Source organism: Equus asinus, chromosome 14 (assembly GCF_041296235.1).
Source record: "Equus asinus isolate D_3611 breed Donkey chromosome 14, EquAss-T2T_v2, whole genome shotgun sequence".
NCBI classification, from domain to species: Eukaryota; Metazoa; Chordata; class Mammalia; order Perissodactyla; family Equidae; genus Equus; species Equus asinus.
The window spans coordinates 46,731,888-46,753,642 of NC_091803.1; the positions used below are offsets into that span (position 1 = coordinate 46,731,888).

Here is a 21,755-nt window from a genome sequence, read left to right on the forward strand (position 1 = left end):
CATATAATCTGATGTACTTAGACTTTCTCTAGGGTATCCTTTAGAGAAAGAGGTCATAGGTATGCATGTCTTCAACTTTGCTAAATAATGCTAAACTTATTGTACTATGCCCCCTGGCCCCCTGCAGTATAATAGAATTCCTGTTGTTCACTATCATTGACATTTGATATTGCAGAATTTTAAATTTCTGGCAAGCAGAGGGAATAAAAGGATATTTCATTGTGGTTTAATTTGAATTTTCCTTATTCGTAACAAAATTGAGCATATTTCCATAGATGATCCACCAAATACATCTCATACTGTAAGAAACTTAGACCTCAAGTGTTTCTGAGATTGCTTGAGGAATAATTTCTTTCCTGGTTGTCACTCATCATGTCGTTCTCTGTACCAAATCTTCACTTTTCACACTTAGCCCTTTGTTAACTGGTTCTCCATTCTGTTTCCACTCTTTCTTGTCTGTTCCTAAGTGCACTGCTTGGGCACAATACTGTTCCTTTATTTCTCAAAAGTAGGTTCCTATGAGGCTTCACTTGTGGTTAAGAATAAAAGGACTCCAACACAGAAAAAAGACAACTAAAAACCAAACATTAGAGATTATGTCCCCTCTGACTCCTGGTCATGCCGTTTACAAGGGTTTTCCCACTGACCATCCATTTTTTTTTTTTCTTTTTCTTGAGGAAGATTAGCCCTGAGCGCACATCTGTGCCCATCTTCCTCTACTTTATATGTGGGTTGCCTACCACAGCATGGCTTGCCAAGCGGTGCCAAGTTGGCACCCAGGATCTGAAGCAGCAAACCCCGGGCCACCAAAGCAGAATGTGCACACTTAACCGCTGCACCACCAGGCGGGCCGTGATCATCCGGTTTTTAGCTTTTGCCTGACATCGCTTTTGGGGTCTGAACAATCTCCTTTATTTTTTTTAAAGATTTTTTTTTTTCCTTTTTCTCCCCAAAGCCCCCCAGTACATAGTTGTGTATTCTTCGTTGTGTGTCCATCTAGTTGTGGCATGTGGGACGCTGCCTCAGCGTGGTCTGACAAGCAGTGCCATGTCCGTGCCCAGGATTCGAACCAATGAAACACTGGGCCGCCTGCAGCGGAGCATGCGAACTCAACCGCTCGGCCACGGGGCCAGCCCCCTGAACAATCTCCTTTAATAAGAGCCACCCTTTGAATCTCTTTTCTCTCCTTGTGTCTATCCCCTACCTTTCCCAACCAAAGAAAGAAAAGAGTCAACATTATGCTACCTTTGGGATTCATGTTACTTTCCCCCAACACCAAAAATTGGTTGGAGCTTCCAACCTATTTTCCTAACAGAAAAACATACATATATATGTTTACATATATAATGTATGTGTTTTTATACTATTAGGGCAATTACTTTTCTCAGTAAAGTCTAATAGTTTTATTTATATTGCTCCTGCATATTTCTTAACTTCCAAGTATTTATTTTCGTTACTTTTGTACATTAGGTCTTCATTCTAAATCATTATTTCTAGTGTAGATGGAAATGTTTTAAAGATGACTATTTATTGCTTTCCTAATGGTATATAACTGTAGGACAAATAGAACTGTAACCCCCCCCCCCCACATGTGTGTATTGTGGAATGGCAGAAATACATTCAGTGATTTAACAGATATATATATATATATAGACAGAAAGAAATAAAGAAGGAAATGTGTGTCTGTGTTTATGCCTATATTTCTCAATGTATCTACATATGCTACATTTATCTATCTCCTAGCTCTATCTACAGAGATGAACTGGGACCAGCCCACCCCAATAGTAATGAGGACACTTAGTGCACAGATATTGGCATATATATGCAAATTTTTTACTGATGAAAAATTCCCCATGCTTCATAATTTTCTATTTTTTCATAAACTATAGGGTCAAGATCCACATAGTGAACTTCTTCAGACTGAGGACACTGGACAAGCTTTTCTTCCCTCATGGAGTTTCTGGTGTCTAAGGCAGCTTGACCACCTGAATTTTCTCCAGCATACGCTACAGGTGGGTTCTCCGGTGTTTAGTAAGGTGGTAGTTCTGACTGAATTTTTTTCCACATTCATGACACGTAAAAGGCTTCTCTCCAGTGTGAGTTCTTTGGTGTGTGTGGAGATTTGAACTTTGACTGAAGCTTTTCCCACAGGATGAACATTTATATGGTTTTATTCCTTGGTGTGTTGTTAAGTGTTTATTAAGATCTGAACTCCATCTAAACCTCTTATCACACTGCTGACATTTATATGGCTTCTCTTCAGTGTGTATTCTTTGGTGCTTAATAAGGTCAGAGCTAACTCTGAAGCTTTTCCTACATTCCTGGCATTTAAAAGGCTTGTCCTCTGCACGCTCTTTCTTGTGAAGATCAATAAGTCTCAGCAGCTCTTCTTTCCAGGGTGAAACTTTCATTCTTTCCTTCTGTGGAAGGTCTTGGTGCCATTTCCCTCCCCTGTGTGTATCACCATGGTTTTCCTTGCCCATTGTTTTCTGGGGAACTTTCGCTCTGGCCTTTTTTGATACTATGTCTTCTGGTTCTTGTATTTCTAAGTCAGAAAGACATATAGGCTGTTGATTTTCAGTGTCATTTTTTAGCTTTAACCCTGTTGGAATAAACGTAAGAATAAGCCAATTGTATGGCAGAGCAAGAAAACCATAGGAATGGAGAAAAAAGATTCAATGATACTGATTTAAAGAAAATAGATAAGTAGAACCTTAAAATGTTATGTCTTTGCAAAGGTTCTCATCAAGGTACATTTCTTTTCTTCCCATGGTGCATTTACCTGTAGGCAGCTCTCTGGGACAGTCCTTGAACTCCGGGGATCCTTGAACCCAAGGCTCTTCCCCTTGCTCTAGACAGGATATCACTTTAGGTTTGGGGAGCACAAATAATGCTGTGAAATGGAAAAACTGAGGTCAAGAACTGGTAACTTAACAATAGCCCACACTACTTCACTGTTTCAGAAAGAACAAAGGACGCTTTTACATTTTGCTACCCCAAGAGGTGAAATGGATAGACTCTCATAGCTGGTATCAGGTTTATTCTATACTGCATTTGTCGGGGGACACACAAAGCAAAGACTGAGAAATAAACCTAAGATATATCAATAAAAGGTATATAGGGAGTGGATGTGCCTCCTCTTCTGCTACCAAGAATACCCCATATTCAATCAAGGTGGAACAAACTCCAGAGATTAAAGGGAACACAGGCTTTTCCTCTTAACTCTTTAGGAGGACTCATCCTGGATAAGACCAAGTCTAGCGGAGCCAATGTTCAAGTTCAGTGGGTTGGGTATCATATGCACATGTGATTCCTGTCATAATTATAATAAGTTTTTATTTAGCTCTCAAGCATCAGACGCTGCATAGGAAAGACTTCCACCCCTCCTGTAACTCACTGGTTCATGTCCAGGTGGAGTAAACAGACCAGAATCACTTAGTGGACTTTCTCTAAATACAGATTGCCAAGTAGGGAAAGTATTCACCCCTCAGTAATTCAATAAATATGTGTTGAGTGGCTATGGTGTGCTACGCATGCTCTATAGGCTACAGATATAGTGGTAAAAAAGCCAAAGTCCCCTGATCCCATGGAGCTTATCTTCTAGGGGGAGAGTGAGACAATCAAACATCAACAAAACAAATTAAACGTCAGGAAGTGATAAATGTTTTGAAGAAAACTAAAGCAGGGGAAGAGAGTAGTTAAGATTCTGCATCTGTCAAACTATTTTAGATAAGGTTGTGTACAAAACCTTCCCAGCTGTTTAGGAAACAGCTTTAGTGGGAAAGTGATATTTGAGCAGGAAACTAAAAGAGAGAGCTTAGCCATGTGGCAGAAAAGTGTGCCAGGCAGAGGAAAGGGGAAAGTAGAAATGAGCATGGCAAGTTCAAGAAACAGCAAGACCACCAGTGTGGCTACACGGACTGAACAAGGGCATGAGAGGCAGATGAGGGGAGGACGGGAGCAGGGGCCAGATCTTGGAGGGTCCTTGGCATCTTGGTAAGAAGTTGGATTTTTCTGAATGTGATAAGTCATTGTAAGGTTTTGAAGCAGAGAAATGTAGCAATCTGACCAGTTTTTTTTACAGAGTCTGGCTGTTGTCTGGAGAACAGACTGTAGAAGGGCAAGAGTGACAGCAGGAGACACCAGTTGGTTAGTTACTGAGGTAGACCTGGAGAGAGATCCCACTGCTGTAGACTAGGATGCTAACACAGCAGGAGGCTCAGACATGGTGGGACTCAAAATATACTGAGAAGGTAAGAACCAAGAGAACTACTGATGCATTAGTTGTGGGGTATGATAGTAAGTTCAAGGTAAAGGATGACTCTCTGTTTCTTGCTCTGAGCAACTGGGTGAATGGAGCTGCCCTTTACTGAAATAAAAACGTACGAGAAGAGCAAATTTGGGGAACAAAGAGGAAAGAGATCCAGAATTCTGTTTAGAATAAGGCATGTGTACTTGAAAAAAGCTCCCCAGGTATCTGGATGAACCTTTCCCCCTGCCCACACCATCTAATTGAGGACCAACCAGCTACTGGAACAGAGACTCTCTCACAGGGGTGCATTCCCAGATAACTGAGAACATGACAGGTTGCTCAACTCCTACTCAAAGGGAAGGGAGAATCTTTACCTAGAGAGATGAGAGTCTCATAGTTTTCTTGCATTACATCATTGTAGAGGGCCTTCTGAGTGGGATCCAGTAACTCCCATTCTTCCTGGGAAAAATACATGGCCACTTCTTCAAATGTCAGCAAGCTCTAAAGAAGAGAATCGGCTTCAGCTCAGTAACGGCCACTATAGAAACACTCCGTGGCTACCACATGGCTCGTGAACTGCATACTAGGCCAGGCACTGAAGGAATTAACTGCACATGATTTTTTAAAAAGTGAGAATGCAGAAAGGAAGGAGGCAAGGGATCAGCCAATAGCCTGGGAAGTCCCAGTTCCCCAGGGAGAACATGTAGGTTAACACCCCTCTGAGCACCTGCTGGGCAGGGTGGGTCATGGGCAGTAGGGAAAGGCAGCCCTAAACAGCTGGGAAGCACAGCTCACCTGGGACTCAGGTAGGACGAGCTCAGGTGCCACTGTCCAGTCTTTGGTGTTTGTCTGCTCAGGAGAGGCTAGGATCTGGTGAGCAAGCACAGCTGTGGGTGGAAAAGAGCCAGAGGAAATTTCTCTTGCTTCTATGAACATCCTGAGCTCATTTCTAAAATATGGTACTTAGAAGTGGTTTTCTCATTATAAATAAGAATCAAGCATCTACCAGCCCCTATAACCAGTTCCCAATTTAGTGTCTTCAGTAGCACAAGTGAGGTCAACAAAAAGAAATCTTGTTTTTACCCTTACGTGATATAAATAGCTGTGAATTTGGCAATAATTAGAGGTGTTTAAAAATGCAGTAGTGAGAGAGTCCAGCATCCCAGGTAGAGAAAATGGGAAGGTAGAAATTAGCTTTGAGAGTTCAAGCAACAGCAAGTAGGACAGTGTGGCTAAGAGGAATGAACAAGGGCACGAGTAGCAGCAGATGAGGGCAGGGAGGCGAGCAGGGGTCAGATCATGCATGGTCCTGGCTGTCTCATAAGGCGTTTGCATTTCTCTGAATGTGAGAGAAATCACTGTAACATTTTGAAGCAGAGAAATGTCATGATCTTATCAGGTTTTTAAGAGTCTTGCTGCTGTGTGAAAAACAGACCCTAGAAGGACAAGAATGGTGGCAGGAGGTGCCAGTTAGGAAGTTGCTGAGGTGGACCTGGATAGAGATCCCACTCATGTAGACCAGGATGCTAACAGAGCAGGAGGCTGGGATGTGGCCGGACTCAGGCTATACTGGGAAGGTGGAGCCAAGGAGTAGTGATAGATCTGTAGTGGGGTATGATGCTAAGATCATGGTAAAGAATGAACACAAGTGGTTTAACTTGAATTACTGGGTGAATAGTGGTGCCCATATGGAGATGGGAAAGCTAAGAACACAAGAGATTTGGAGGAGAGGGAGGAGGGATCAAGAATTTTAGGATAAAGAATGAGCATGTGCACTTGGAAAAAGCTCCCCAAGTGATCTGGATCCAACTTTCTCTTGCCCACACCATCTAATTGAGGACCAACCAGCTACTGGAACAGAGACTCTCACAGGGGTGCATTCCTAGTTAACTGAGAACATGACAGGTTGCTCAACTCCTACTCAAAGGGAGGGGAGAATCTTTACCTAGAGAGATGAGAGTCTCATAGTTTTCTTGCATTACATCATTGTAGAGGGCCTTCTGAGTGGGATCCAGTAACTCCCATTCTTCCTGGGAAAAATACATGGCCACTTCTTCAAATGTCAACAAGCTCTAAAGAAGAGAATCGGCTTCAGCTCAGTAACGGCCACTATAGAAACACTCCGTGGCTACCACATGGCACATGAAATGCATGCTAGGCCAGGCACTGAGGAATTAATTGCACATTATTTTTTAAAAGTGAGAATGTAGAAAGGAAGGAGGCAAGGGATCAGCCAACAGCCTGGGAAGTCCCAGTTCCCCAGGGAGAACATGTAGGTTAACACCCCTCTGAGCACCTGCTGGGCAGGGTGGCATGGGCAGCAGGGAAAGGCAGCCCTAAACAGCTGGGAAGCACAGCTCACCTGGGACTCAGGCAGGACGAGCTCAGGTGCCACTGTCCAGTCTTTGGTGTTTGTCTGCTCAGGAGAGGCTAGGATCTGGTGAGCAGGCACAGCTGTGGGTGGAAAAGAGCCAGAGGAAATTTCTCTTGCTTCTGTCTATGAACATCCTGAGCTCATTTCTAAAATACAAAAGATTCTGATTCTTTCAATAGAGATGAGGCACCTTTACAAGTGTGTGGGATATGCAGAAGTAGCTTTCTCATTGTAAGTAAGAATCAAGTGTCTACCAGCCCTACCCCTAGAACAGGTTCCCCAGTTTTCATAAGCACAATCAATAAAGAAAAACCTTTTTTTCCTCCTCTCATGATGTAAATTGTTCTGAGTTAGGGAAAAATTAAACATATTTGAAGATGAAGTACTCAGGGACTCCAGTGTACAGTAGAAGACGTAGTTTTTTTTTTAAACATTTTATTTTTCCTTTTTTTCCCCAAAGTCCCCCGGTACATAGTTGTGTATTTTTAATTGTGGGTCCTTCCAGTTGTGGCATGTGGGATGCCGCCTCAGCATGGCTTGATGAGCAGTGCCATGTACGCGCCCAGGATCTGAACCAGCAAAACCCCGGGCCACCGAAGCAGAGCACACAAACTTAACCACTCGGCCATGGGGCCAGCCCCCAGAGATGTAGTTTTTAATCTTTATTATTTTTTTCCTGGTACAGAATAGCATTCACATTTTGTCACTGACAGCACATTTATGATCCCAATTCCTTCTGTATTTTACAAGGATGAGGTGGCCCTAACCCTCCCCACTTTACTAAGGAAGAGTTCATGATGTTATTACCAGGGTTCTGTGGTTTGGATATTTCTGTACTTTAGGCCAACCTCCAACTTCACCCACAGCTAGTCTATTCTACTACCATCAGGGAGTGGCACTGTAATTGCTAACATGGTTGCATTTGCAGATCCACAGAGATGGGCACCTAGAAAATGTTTACAACGTTCTGGCTGAACAAATGACTATTATAGCTCCCAGGAGAAGGAAATTATCATGAAGCTCCTTACCCCTCTTACATACAGGTTCAGTTTCTTTATGACTATTCTTGCTCAGGTATTCTTGTTGACATTGGTATGTATTCCAAAATTCTTCATCCTGGCACATGCCCATTGGCTGGGACTCTGCTGGCTTCAGCTTGAAGCCTGGGGCCTCTGCTGTTTCTCCCAAGAGCACTGCCTCTTTTCCCAGCTCATGAGCTGCAACCTGGAAATGATTCCCATCCTGGTTACCACAGAACTTACTTTTGGTTTAGGAGTTGGTGGAAGAGGGAGGAAAAAGCAGAGAGTCCTGATGGTGGGGATTGAGAGACACTAAAAGAAATGACAAAAAGACTTAAAAGATATTAGGCCACCACTTTCCACAAAGAACTATCTACAAAATCTGGGAAAATTAGAATGAAAAGAAAAAGGGTGTGGCTACTACCAGCCCTCCAAAACAGCAGCCCCCACTCCTGTGCACAGTCCAGCCCAGACAACTAGTAGGGTTGCATAGGCCACCTGTTCTCATGCTGCCTCGACAGGCTTTCTCTCTTGACTTACATCCCTGCCTCAGTGATTTCCTGTCTTGTACTTCTCAAAAGATTGAGGAATTGAATAAAAAAGTTGTCCTGTCAACCAGATTTCTCCCATGGTTAGGGAAGGTTTTTCAGAGAATGGGGATGAAATGGAGAAAAAATGGGGAGGAAAAAGTCTGGCTCCAACCTACCTCCAAATGATTTTGAAACCAAACATAAGCCTGCACTGCACTCTTCACAGCAGGCCTGAAGCTGGTTATCTGCTGGCCCCTGCCCAAGGTCACACCTTGAATCCACCCCTCACCAGCAGAGCCAAGGCCAACCACTAAGGAAGGGCAGTGGAGGCTCCTATCTATTATACAGAGGTCATTTTCCCTCTGTGTCTTTCTTCTCTTAGCTACTCTGTTAGGATTTCCAAATCTCTGTTTCCTTTTTCCCTTTGCACTTTTTCTCTTTCTTTGCTGTCTTCCCATAATTGTTTGGTTTTTCTCTTTTTTTTCTTCATTTTGGTCTCTATGTTTCCTCCCTTTTTCGAATCTGCCCCTTCTTCTCCAACTCTTATTGCCTTTTATGTGTTTCTAAGAACCTAAGACCCGTCTCCTTGGCCAAGCCAGACTAGGCTTATGATGCTCATTCACCTTGGCTCGAAAGAGGGCAAAAAGCAACTCTTACTCTAACTAAACAGGGAAGTCTCTGCTAGATCTCTGAAACCTGTGGACTAACTATTGCTATGGGTCTGCGGTTTCAGGTCCTGATTTAGATTTCCTAAGGAACAACAGAACAGTGACCAAATTCATCTTCTTTCTCAATTAACTGCTCCCAACCCCAATACATCCACTTTCACTCTAATTCATTCTACATAACAGAAATTTTTTTTCTCACCCCAATCCTTGATTGACCAGATTTCCCTTGCAAGTGTTCTACCGGGGCCACAGACTCCTCAGTGCTCTACAGATGATGCTTCTTTATCCCAGTCTGGGGGTCCCTGTGGAGAATGGTCAGGAACTGCTTTAGCAGCAGCAGTTCCAAGATCTGCTCTTTTGAGTGGATCGCTGGCCTCAGTCACTGACAGCATAATTCCTGATGCTGGCCCAAAGCCTCACGGGGTCCAGCTGCCTCATGAGAGTGGAAGCTCCAAAGCGCTGGCTAGAGCTCTTGGAACAAAAACTGTTCATTTGTGGGGTATATTTCTTACTCTGACTGGATCTCTCTGTAAGATGTCCCTTGGTTTCCCACAGAGCTCTGATTTGACAGTTCAAATATTCAGCCACTTCAGACCTACCGTCATCATTCTCCTCTAGGAACTGTTTTGCTTCTGTGTTGGGCACCCCACCAGCACCACCCTTGACAACTGAGGTCCAGTCTGGTCTGGAACAAAATCAATAAAAGGATCTTCTTCCTAAGGCACCAAGGGTAGGGAAAAAGTGCATGTCAATAAAGAACTCACGTGAACTTTACTACTTACTACAATATTATGAGAGAAAAATGAAAAGGTCTTGCCTTGCCTTCCTCTTAAGCACAACTGCCAGGCCCTTAGTTTCCCTCTTTTCTTTCTATCATTCAATTGAAACACAGCACAGCTTACTGAAGACAAATGCCAACTGATGACTACGCCTTTACAAAAATAATAATTTAGGAAAGGTTAGTGGTGAGAAAATTGGTACCCACTGGCTGCAGAGAGTTTCGGGATTATCCAAAGATTTAATTGATGTGCTTCCTATCCCATCTTACCCACGTGAAGGGCAGATTAGGAGAACATTCTGCCTTTCTCTAATATTTTAACATGTCATCCTAGTCTTGTGTCTTCAGTAAGGGAGTACAACTTCTATGACCCTTCATCCTCTTGTGAAGATGAAGGCTCCACTCTGTGGAACATTTGAGTCGCCCTTCCATTGTATAATACTGGCAGGAGAGCTGACAATGACATCAGAGGAGAAGGAAAGTAATCAGGGAAAAAATAGCCTTACTCTGCTCAGAAAGCATCCCCAATTACGTAACCAGATGCCCAACATTCTTCTCTGGCACTTCTTTCCCAGGCGTATAAGGGGCACTATGCAGAAGATTGACACCTGTATGTTTATGTTTCTCTTCGCTTGACCTAGAAACCTTACCCCTGGCCTTGTTCACAAAACGTTCATCTAAATGTTGAGGCTCAAAACAGCAGAGAACGGGAGCGGGTGAGGATACGGTGACCCTTCCGCTGACTTTACATTTCTTCAAGGGTCCTTCAGACCTCTCAGCGAGGCTGACGAGAGCCTCCCTCGAAAGTCCTGAGGTGATCCAGCAGAAGCGGCAACGAAATCTGTGCAGGACTCCAAGGCAGTCGCAAACGGCCGGCTCCTTGTCGTCCACGCGGCCTCAGGCGGCACGGGGACACCTGCTATGCTTTTGCATCAGCAGAAGCCGGCCTCTGCGAGGCTGACCTGCCTCGTTCTCCCGCGGTAACAGCAGCCAGCCACGGAAACGCAGCGGAGGAGGGAAAGCGGCCGAGACGGCCCGCCCCGCCCCCGCCTGCGGACGGCCGACGGGCGCCCGGGAGCCCGGTGCGAGCGCGCGGTGGCCGAGCGGCTCCAGCCGCGGCGCTGGGCGCTGTGGGCGCAGAGGGCAGAGAGAGGGGCCGCCGGAGCCCGCGGGTGGGCCTCGCCCCGGGCAGTCCCGCCGGAACCTCACCGGGGAGGCAGCCCGGCCCGGACACGCCGCCGCCCGCGGAAAATGGCTGCCTCGCCCCTTCCGCCCTGCAGCGGCGGCGACTCTCAGGGTCTCCGGGGCCGACGCCGAGGGGGAAGCCGCTTCTTGTTACCTCAGACAGCTCGGCTTCGTGGACGCCGCTCCCTCGGCCCCGGGCTCCACTGCAAGTCGCCGCCCTTCCGACGCCGCCCTGAGGAGCGCCGCTCTCCGCCCCGCACCACTCCCAGGCGGGCCCGGCGAGGCGCGCGCGGCCCGGCGAGCGAAACCCAGGGCTCGGAGACGGAAGCCTGGCTCCACCACGACCGCTTCCCGAACCCCAGTTCACCAGTACCCGCCCCCTCCCGCGCCCCAGCCGGAAGCGGAAGTGACGCACATTCGGGGCGGGGCTCCGTGCAGCCTGCCTGCGTCTGCGAGTGCGCGGTTAAAGGCCTCAACCTAGGGTGTGGCTTCCTGTCCCGGTTTAGCCCTGGCGGCAGGAAAGAGTTAAAGCCACCGAGTCTGTAGGGCCACCGAGGCCTAGACGGCCCAGCGCGCGGCTCGGCGTGTGGGTGTCGCCGTCTCGCGTCCGTGTTGTTCCTGCGTCGCTTCAGGCGGCCGGCGGCGGCTGGTAGCCGGGAGGGAGTATTTATAAGAATCGGAGTATTTCGGGTTGTCGGTGCTCTCCTAATTAGGGATGTTTTTGTAGTGTCAGCCTATACCCGTCAAGTGATTCTTTACTAAGTCGGCTACGTGTAGCTAGAGTTACAGAGTCGATAGGACAGTGTCTTTGAGTGAGGCAATCTGGCAAAAGGACTGAGGCAATGTGACCAATACCAGTAACACGAGGTGGGACAAGGTCAGATGTGAGCTGAATGCTGCGGAAATTCCAAGGGAATGCAAGTTGACTTTTGGTTGGGGAAAATTATAGAAGACCTTGAGACACTTGCCCAGAGCAGGGACTGGGGCCATATTCCCGGCAGAGGAAAAGGTAAGAGCAAAGAGCAAAGCCTTGAAAGCTGGACAGATGAGAGTGTGAGAAAATCTGTAGTACGTTTTTCTAATGTAATTGGGCTACACATTCGGAAAAAGAGTGAAAGTTAGAAAATAAGTTCACGTGGACCTCTGATGGAGCGTTTTGAATGGGACTGAAGAGACTGCATTGAATAAAGTAAATCTTGGAGCATCATTTGAGGGTTTTGGAGGGAGCTTCTTTCCAGGTCCGTTCATCTGGAGGTAAGTTTAAGGTGGGAATGAAATGGGAGACCGTTCCCAGGCCATTATACTGTTTTTGCTGTTAGATAGACGGGTGTTACGCTCCTCTGAAGTCTAGATCTTGATCCTTTTTGAGTGAAAGGAAAGGATTAAACAAAGGCAATAAGGAGCATCTGCCTAAGTCACTTGAATATGTTTAAAAGCAGGTTCATTTCCCTAGAATCTCAGTCAGGTTGGAACTTAGTTTCTTCAAAAGCAAGTCTTGTCTCCAGTCTGTCAGAAGCAGTGAACAGTAATGCTCTTAGCATTGAGATCCTCATCATCTGGCCCAAGGCTGAGCATATAATTGGAACTTATTACACTGAATCAATGAAGTTCTGCCAGCAGTGTCCTTGGATGTCATTGGCAGGCTTGATTCATAACATGGGTAGGGTGTTGGTTGTGGAAGATGGGAGACGTGTGAAAGGAAGGAAATCAAGGCGCTAATGGTGAATAGTAAATGAGAGCCACTGATGACATCCATTGCTTGAAGTTTGGTGCCATAGTTCCTTACCTTTGCTGGGGAGCCCACAAACATCCCCTGAGTCTTTCCTTTTGGTTTCACCTTCCCTGCTTGTGCCCTAGTTGAGAAATGATGAATGTACAGTTGAGAAGCAATGAAAGCAAAAGATGAGACACCACACAACTTCCATAGTGGGCTGAATGTTTTTGCTAGGTGACGGGCTGAATTTAATGGTACTACTATTGGCTAGGAAATACCCTTGTTTTTTTCTTTTTCATCTATAATAGTTATTGCTTAGTGATTGCCTTAGTTATAGCTGGGTCTTGTAGAAAGTTGCCTGATCTTAGGCTGTTATTGCCTTTGCATCGTTTTAACTATCATATTTTTTCATGATCCTCATAGTGCCCCATAAATGAGTTGGAGATCAAGACCGGGGTGAGGGAGCAGCGTCCAAAAAATGCCAAGGAAGCTGTGGCTGTGGTTGAGAATGTACAGAGAGTGCCTGGGCAACAGGTGAGAAAAGGAAGGCAGAATCTCATGGTTTTGTTTATGAAGAAGTGGGGGTGAGAAGCACAGGAATCCAATTACTGGAGAGGCGCTCTGTTCAGAAATGCACAGTAGCCCTCTGCCACCCACCAGAAAGTTTTCGCTATCTTGGGTTGCTCCTATGTCCTTAGTCTATGGAATAATTTCTCATTTGCTGACATACATTAGACATTCATATATTCAGTGAATGTTTAGAGTCCATAATTAAAGTGGTAAAAACACTCAGAAAAGTTCTCCAAAACACAGCCAGGTGAAGGGCAGCTATCCCCAAATCAGGAAAATTAGAAATGTTGGTGAGTTAACATCTAATCTCTCTTGCTAGACGGTTCCTTGAGGGCAAGAGTGCCATGTGTTGTACACTAAATCAAGTTTTATTAGAGCCAGTACTTGTTGACCAGCGTGGGACATGATGAGTTTCACAAAATATCTGCTTGTAGCGGTGATGGGGCAGGGCCTCTCCAAGGGAACATTTGAGCTGAGATGTCAAGGAAAAGAAGGAGCCAGTTGTGTCAAGAGCTGGGAAGAGAGTACTCCAGGCAGAGGGCACGCAACACTCCAAGAGCCTCAGGTGGGGGTGGACTTGGCATGTTTGAGAAGGAAGTGGGGACTTGTGGCTGGAGCTTCAGGATCGAGGAGAAGAGTGGTGTGAGAGGTGAGAGGAGGGCAGAGGCCACCTTATGCTGGGCCTTTCAGGCTGCAAAGAGGAGTTTGGCTTTTATTCTGCGTGGAGTGGGGCCATTGAAGAGTGTTAACAGAGATGGATGTGATCTTACATTTTAAAAAGATCTACTGGATCCCTTGTAGGGAGAAACTGGGTTGGAAGATCTAGCAGCAGAGAAGATGCGGATAAGAGGCAATGACAGAAGTCCAGTCCAGACAGAGGATGGTGTCTTGGACCAGGCTGGAGGGTGTGGAGAGGGAGAGAAGAGGACTGATGCAAGGGATCTTTTGAAGGTAGAACTGGCTGGACTTGGTGATGCATTGGATTAGGGGGGAGAGAAAATGGCAGTAGTGCTGAGATCACAGGAGCTCTCTCATGTGAAAGCTGATGCTCTCATTTCCAACACATGTACACCACTTTAGCCCTTCTGGTGTGTTAAGGTCTATGCTAAGAGCTTTCATGTAAATGATCTTAATCACTTGAGACCAAATTCTATTCATGTTTATTTTATTACAGTGGCTCTGAGAATATTTTTCTTCTGCTTCGTTATGTCTCATAGCACTTTTTAATGCCACTCTTAGGGGTTGTAGGTCCAGCTTAGGCAGGAATTTGTACTGACAAATAATAGGGTCTGTTCTCAGGTCCTGGATTCCGGGAAAGACTTGAGAGTGCTCATCGAGGAGACGGCCCCTTTAGGAGGAGCCAGAGAGTCACTGAGATCCCACCTGATCCAGGGGCTTCATCCAGAGGAACGGACTTTGACGGGGCCACGGAGCTCATGCCAAAGACCATGGGAACACTCAGAAGGTAAGCAGAGGCCTCTGCCCTCACCTGAGGTGGGGAAGAACAATCCTCTATTGGAAATGCAAGTCTGAGCGTGAATCTGCCCCTGGGCTCCAGATGAAATGCCTTTGAAATATATCCAAAAGACAAGATTTCAAATTTCAGTTGATGGTAACAGCACTTGAAATAGTCTTAGAGATCATTTATGTGTTAGCCTAATCCTCTTTTATTTCAGTTTAATTCTATTCCTTCTGAATCAGGCGTATTAAAGGGAGCATGTTTACCTTCACCTTCTGCATAGCAGTTCTTCATATACCTAAAGACATTAAACTCCTTTTCCTATCCAGCTTACTTTCTTCCACAATAGATTTCTCCTATTATTTTTCTTTTCTTCCAAAGCTGTATTTGTTATTTTTACCGATCTTAATTAATTTGGAAAAATTTTTTTAACTAAAAAAATTTTTTTTAATTGAGATGAATTTCACATAATATAAAATTAGCCATTTTCAAGTGAATGATTCACTTGCATTTAGTACATTCACAGTGTTGTACAGTCACCACCTCTGTCTAATTCCAAAACATTTTCACCCTCCCAAAAGGAAACCCTGTACCCATTAATCAGTTGCTTTTTATTCTCTCTGGATTTACCTCTTTGGGACATTTCATGGAAATGGAATGCTACAGTATGTGACCTTTCATGTCTGGTCTCTCATTTAGTGTGTTTGAAGCGTGTATCAGCACTTCCTTCCTTTTTATGGCTGCCTAATACTCCATTGCATGGCCAGACGAAGGCTCCATCTTTAGAGGTCTCTTTCTGTGAAGCACTTTGGCTGCATACTTTGGAGGTACTCTAAAGGCCACTGCTGCCTTTTCTGCTTAATTGAAAGCTGCCACTACAGGTTACTAAGTAATTTTTAAAAGGCAGCTCATGTTTATATAACTCAAATCCTGGAGGAAAACATTGTGTTTTCATGCTGTTTAAACTGGCAAGCTTCTGTTTATGAATGGAAAATAGTGTAAGAGTTGTATTTGCTTTTGTATTTTTGTATTTATTTTTGGTGAGGAAGATTGGCTCTGAGCTAATATCCATTGTCAGTCTTCCTCTTTTTGCCTGAGGAAGATTGTCCCTGAGTTAACATCTGTGCTAATCTTCCTCTATTTTGTATGTGGGACACTGCCACACTGTGGGCTTGATGAATGGTGTGTAGGTCTATGCCTGGGATCCAAACCCGCAAACCCTGGGTTGCCAAAGCAGAGCATGTGAACTTAACTACTATGCCACCAGGCTCACCCCACTTGTGTATTTTTTAAGTGAAGTGAATACTCTATCAGGATCTTTGTAAACTTTACCACTTTAGCATTTATTTCCTTTTAATCCTTGGGAACATCTGTGCTCTGTGGTGTGTGATTTCTGAGGCTTTGGGGTCTGTGAGTAAAGAGGGGCAGGATTCACTGTGTTCCAGTTCTTGTCCCCTCTGGTCACTGTGCCGATGGGCTGCTCAAATCCGGAGTGTTGTAATCTCCCCTGGGGTCATAGAACTCTGAATATCCTCTGAAGTTCATCAAAATGAACCATTTCCTTTGTAGAATTATTGAAGGTGGGATCTGGGAAATAATATATTATTTTAGTCTGAAGAAAAATAAAAGGTTTGAGTTACTGTGCTATTTTTAAGAGTACTATGTTTATCCTGGGTGGTGGGGTATAAGAGATTCTCTCTCATTATTCTGTTAAAACATGTTTTTCCTATAATGTGTACTTACTTCTTTAGCATGAAAACTTTTTTTTTAAGCTATTATGCCAAGAATGATTTGGTGAAAGAAACTTCTAAACACACAGAGAGGGCATTGGCTATGACAGTGATCCTCAAACTTGAGTCTGCTACAGACTCATCTTGGGGGTGTGTTCAGGTTCCCAGGCCTCACCCCAAGCATTTCTGATTCAGAAGATCTGAGGTGGGGCCCAGGAATATGCATCTCTGAAGGGTTCCCAGATGCTGCTCATGCTGCTGGCCCGAGGACTGCATTCAGAACCTCTTCTCTGTGGCTGTTGTGTGGAAGCTGCCCTCTAACAGTGGCTCTTTCTCCCCCACCCTGGCCTACTCTACAGGCTTCCAGGAACCATCCCCAGAAGAGGGGTCTCTGAGACCAGGAAACAGGTGCTCTGCTTTGGATAGGAGGGGACCAGGTGAGCTGTGGTCTGCACCTTTTTTCTCTTGAAGTTCTCATTTCACCTTGTACTCACTCTCACCTTAAAACTCCTTCTTTTCCAGAGATGTTAGAAAGGGTTTTTAGGTGGTCCATTGAGGTTCTCTTGGCTTGTTTTCTTTCTTTCTTTCTTTCTTTTTGAGGAAGATTAGCCCTGAGCTAACATCTGCCACCAATCCTCCTCATTTTGCTGAGGAAGACTGGCCCTGAGCTAACATCTGTGCCCATCTTCCTCTACTTTATGTATGGGACGTCTGCCACAGGATGGCTCGACAAGTGTTGCCATGTAGTCACCCAGGATCCAAACTGGCAAACCCCAGGCTGCTGAAGCAGGATGTGTGAACTTAACCACTGCAGCACCGGGCAGGCCCCTCTTGGTTTGTTTTCTTATTTTGTCTACTCTGCCGTCATCACATGGCTCCTTACTCACCCTAATCCTTCCCTCAGAGGCCTGACCTCCCTCTGCCTTGCTTTGCCCCTGATCTCATGACTGTGTTCCTGTCTCTGCCCCACCCCAGGCTAGCAGGGTGATTTCTTATCAGTAGCAGCAGACCCCGGTGTTGTTACAGCGACCCAGTCATGGGTTGTGAGGACAGTGCAGTATCCCTGTGTTAGGAAGGACAGAGGCACCGTGGCCCTGCACAGAGGGCCCTTTACGGGGGTGTTACATGGAAGAATGACAGAAACGTCTCGCTGGGTAAGGATCTGCATTCCCTTTAGGTCCAGAATGGATGTGTTCAGTTGTTCAGAGAAGACTGAAAGAACCTGAGAAGGAAGGAGACACACAGACAGTAGGGAGCCTGTTAGGTAGAAGGAAAGAAGGAAGAAACAGGAAAATATAGAAAGTAAACAAGAAACACAGAGATAGGAAGACACAGACAGAGACTGTGACAGAGACAGAGAGACAAAGAGAGAAACTGAAAAAGAAAGCAAGAGAGGGCTCATGACAGGGATGGATAGCATGTGTGACAAGGAGCAAGAACAAGGGAGGGGACATGAGACTGAAAGCAGTGGGGACAGAGAGTGTGGGGAGGTCAAGGAAAAGGGGGAGGGGAGACAGAGAGACAGCAAGAGAAACAGCACAGGAGACAGACAGTAGTCTTAGACTGTGGGAGAAACAGATGAGAGATGAATGAACGTGTGCTCACACACAGAGCTGTGCTATGTCCTGAGCGGCAGAGGAGAGTAAAAACCAGAACAACCTGGCTGTGACAGTCTGCTTCTGTGCCCAGGCCCTTCAGGAGGCACCAAGAGCCCTTTTGCAGGGTCTCAGGACTGATCTCTTGCCTTCCTCAAATCAGTTCTGTACCACATGGGCTGTTCCTCCTCAGAGCAGCCTCCCTGACCATCAGATTCAGAGACACGTGCTCTGCAGCTGGCTTGGGCTTTGATGTCTCCTCCCTGCTTCTTCACATGTAGGGTTTCCCATTCATGGTCTGAATATCATCTTGGGGCTGGATCAAATAGAACACTGGGGACCCCCCTCCCCACCATGGCTGCAGAGCAAGGAAAAGTTGTAAGAGTTCCACAAGTGAGACTGGAGTAGAAGCCCATGAAACACCAGCAAAGGGGGAATTAAAAATCAAGGTGACACAAAAACAGCTGGCCTTGGTGGACCGGAAAGTGGCAGGTGCGCCCTGGGCTGCTGAGAAAGCCAGGACTTTCCTGTCTGTTCTGAGTGAGCCTTGGTTTTATGAGAAACTCCAGGTACACCAGCAAAGCAGCCAGCTATGTGGGGAACACTGAGTTCTTGTGTATAAGGCTTCTACCAGACTCAGGAGCACTGTTGAACCAAGTTCAGAAGCCTCCAGGCCAGGTACTGTCGAGGCTTACAGGGCTCCTCCAGTTCCCCTAGGAGTTTGGCACATGGGGCTGTTGAGACCAAAGGGCCAAGTCAAGGCCCATGGAGATGGAAAAACGTGGGGTATGGGAACACACTGGAGGGCTCAGATAGTACCCATCCAACAGCAAGCAGCCACTCCAGGAAGGTGGGAGGCCTCACACTTACTCCTGCTCCAGAGCCACCTGGGTGAGGACTGCTCTACACGTCTCCCCTGGTACTGATCACCTATAAGCAAACCATTCCCCAGCAAGGGGCCTTCTCTTCCAGCTCTGAATTGAAGATGGTTCCTGTTCCTCACTGTAGGGGATATGCTGAGATAAAGGCTATAGTGGATTCCAGTGTGAAGCCACTCATTTGGCCATGTGCAGGTTACATGGAGGGAAAAGTAGTACCTAAACCTTTATGTTGTCTGGGTAACTCAGGGAATTTTCTTTTGAGTTTTGAAATTTGAAAACCAAAACCAGGTGTGTTTCTGTCACCAAAGTAGTGAATTATCTGGGTAGGTGCTATACCCAGATTTTTTACTGGAACATAAAAGAATGAAGATGATGTTAGCCTGAGGAATGAGTACTATGTTCTCTATGGAAGATGGGTGATGTCCTGGCAGGTGCCACTGTGTGCATTCAGAAGGCTGTCATTTTAGTCTAGGAATCAGGTTCCATTGCAGCTGTCGGGCTAATGGAGCAGAGTAAGAGTCATCAAAAAGAGTGCAGGGGCAGAGGGTGAGTTGCATTTTTTGTTGGAGTTGTCAGAGTAGTCCTCATTGAGAGAATGACATTGGAACAAAGACTTGAAGGAGGAACAGGAACGAGCCATGTGGCTCTCTGGGTGAAGAGTATAACGCAGAGGGAACAGCCAGTGGAAAAGCTCTGAGGCTGGAGCAAGTCTGGGCAAGGAGGCCAGTGTGACTAGAGCAGATTGAGAGCACGAGAACAATAAACAAGATCAGAGTCACATCACTTAGGGGAGTGCTATTGAAAGTGACATGAACTGAAATGGAGAGCAAGCATTTAGAAACTTAGAGCAATTTGACATTGCTGCACTATCCAACTGCATGTTTATTGTATTTTTAAAGACAATCAAAAAACCTGGTTCTTTACAGATAATTTGAGAAGTACTATATTCAGGCCTTCTGGCCTTACCTATAGAACTCTGTAAGGACTTTGACTTTTCTGAGTGAAATGGGGTGGCTTTGGAAGGTTTCTGAGCAGAGGAGTAATAGTTTCAAAACGATCCCTTTGAGTATTTCAATTTATTTGGCCCTTTACCTAAACGTTTGTTTGTGTCTCCTTCTTGTTACAGAGACTTATATTGGACTGTGCCTAATTGAAGGCAGGATCCATGTCCTATTGATATTTGCATTTCTCAGAAAGTGGCATGGTAGACACTCATACATGTTAGTTGAATTGAATGAAGGATAGGGGCCCACTTTGACTTCTGGGTCAAGAATAGAATGTAGGAGGTCAAGAGTGGAACCAAGAAGACCGTGTAGCAGGCCATGGCAGCAATCCAGGCTTGAGATGATGGCTTAGAGCAGAGTGGATGAGAGGGGGTAATGAGAAGGGGCTGTGTGCCCTTGAGAGCATCATGACTGGATGTTATCAGAACGTCCTTGTTGGGACAGCTCTAGACAAATGAGCCCTCAGTGACTGGCCCAGATGGGCACCCCTTTGAGGAATGTGTGGTGTGTTCTGAAACAACAGCCAGCCTGTTTGCAGTTTCCAGACGTTTACTCCTTACTCTCACCTTGTCCTAGTTAAGTGCTGTAAGTTAGTTCCTTGTATCTACATGGATGACAGGAGAGATAAACAGTCAGGGATGGGTCAGATCAGGAGGGACTTGGGCATCACAGGTGGCAGTAGGCAGAAGTATCCTATAACTAGTTCTTCTCTCCTCTAATTCTTTGCTTCCCTCCAAGTCTCCCATGTTCACCATGTCCTCTTGTGCAGCCACAGGCCCTCAGGGATCCCCACAACTGTGGAGCCACGTGAGCACGACCCTTGTGAGTCATATCTCAGGGGAAATGAGTGGGATTCAGGATAAAGGGAAATAAACAGGGCAGCTTTAGAAAATACTCTGCAACTCTTTCTCAGCTGAAGAAGATTTCTTTTCTAGTATACTGATAGCTTTTGTTTTAGGAAAAAGCCCACGGTGAGACATGAATGAGAGTAGCCAGTTGTGGCATAGTTTGACAAACTAGGATTTAAGTTCTTGGGCTACTAAAACCGTGCATTGTGGTATCTGGTCCTCTTTAATCTGATCACTGTGTTTCTTGTTCCCTGGCAGCAGGTGTGCACTGGGGCTATGAAGAGACCATGACAGTCCTGGCCATTCTCAGTAATTCTCACTTTTATGAAAAACTCCAGGCTCATCACCAGAACATCCAGATCTATAGGGCCATGGCAGCACAACTGCAGGAGCAGGGCTTTCTGCGGACCCCAGAGCAGTGTCTCACCAAGTTCAAAAACCTACAGTCATGTTACTTCAAAGTGAGGAGAGGCCACATGCCTGAGCCTTGTATCTTTCATGAGGAAATGGATGTCCTTTCAAGCTCCTGGGCCTCTGTAGCAACTGTTACAAGGCCAAGAGGGAAGTGATATGGATGCTGGAGAGTTGAGTCAGCAGAACAAGGAGCCCACAGAGGTTGGAGAAGTTACCACTGTGGATGGTGCTGCTGGGGATGAAAAGCACTTCAGGGATCCTGGCCAGGAAGTTAGCAGACTTGACCTGTCACTCCTGTTACCCAACAGACTTGGTAAGACTCTTGGCTCTGGCAGTCAGAGGATGGAAAGTCCACTTAGAGACCATTAGCCTGGCAATGAAGAGAGAGCCATTTCTGCTTCTGGACTTGCCATCATCTTTCTGTTGAGCTTATACAGACCAGGGAGTCTTGGTTTTCATGGTGTTTAAAGATTGTTTCTCTTGCACTTTGGACTCCAATTTTGCATTTGCCAGACTGTTCCACAGAGTCCATGTCACTTTTTCCCATGGAGTTCCAATTACCTTGCTTCCTTAGATTGCCAGTTAGTCCTCCAGCCCAGACTCTCTCTCCTTCCCTCTTTCTCCAGCACTGATCCTCTTTTCATGACCCAAGCCCACACTTGCTTCCTTTTCAGCAACTTGCTTTATGTGTGAGCTGGCCACTCAGGGTGGTGTTTTGTTTTTCTGTTCACAGA

At 45.8% G+C, this 21,755-nt stretch overlaps 3 protein-coding genes across 4 annotated transcripts in view; 1 reads left to right on the plus strand and 2 right to left on the minus strand.

Moving 5' to 3' along the window:
• Nucleotides 1–1,811: 1,811 nt before the first annotated feature.
• Nucleotides 1,812–4,753, minus strand: LOC106825980 (zinc finger protein 75A). The gene is given in 4 exon segments (XM_044746444.2): nt 1,812–2,012; nt 2,014–2,602; nt 2,783–2,893; nt 4,627–4,753. Coding segments are annotated over 4 exon segments (897 nt in total). The 5' UTR covers nt 4,727–4,753; the 3' UTR covers nt 1,812–1,915.
• The window catches only part of LOC139039650 (zinc finger protein 75A), a 78,415-nt gene continuing 58,471 nt past the window's right edge, over nt 1,812–21,755 (minus strand). The window contains exons 8-13 of one of the 2 annotated variants that reach the window (XM_070485091.1): nt 6,615–6,706; nt 6,198–6,324; nt 5,048–5,122; nt 4,627–4,753; nt 2,783–2,893; nt 1,812–2,602 (exon numbers count right to left, since the gene is read on the minus strand). In XM_070485091.1, the coding sequence (XP_070341192.1) occupies nt 5,106–5,122; nt 6,198–6,324; nt 6,615–6,706 (236 nt within the window). In that variant the 3' untranslated portion in view covers nt 1,812–2,602; nt 2,783–2,893; nt 4,627–4,753; nt 5,048–5,105. Of the gene's footprint in view, nt 2,603–2,782; nt 2,894–4,626; nt 4,754–5,047; nt 5,140–6,197; nt 6,325–6,614; nt 6,707–21,755 lie in introns of those variants that run through there. The other variant, XM_070485092.1, reaches the window with a different exon arrangement.
• LOC123276719 (zinc finger and SCAN domain-containing protein 32-like) overlaps nt 11,784–21,755 on the plus strand; it is a 28,414-nt gene continuing 18,442 nt past the window's right edge. The window contains 6 exon segments of the mRNA XM_070485098.1: nt 11,784–11,815; nt 12,944–13,054; nt 14,390–14,555; nt 16,639–16,716; nt 20,866–21,145; nt 21,147–21,334. Coding sequence (XP_070341199.1) covers nt 20,895–21,145; nt 21,147–21,334 — 439 coding nt within the window. The 5' untranslated portion in view covers nt 11,784–11,815; nt 12,944–13,054; nt 14,390–14,555; nt 16,639–16,716; nt 20,866–20,894.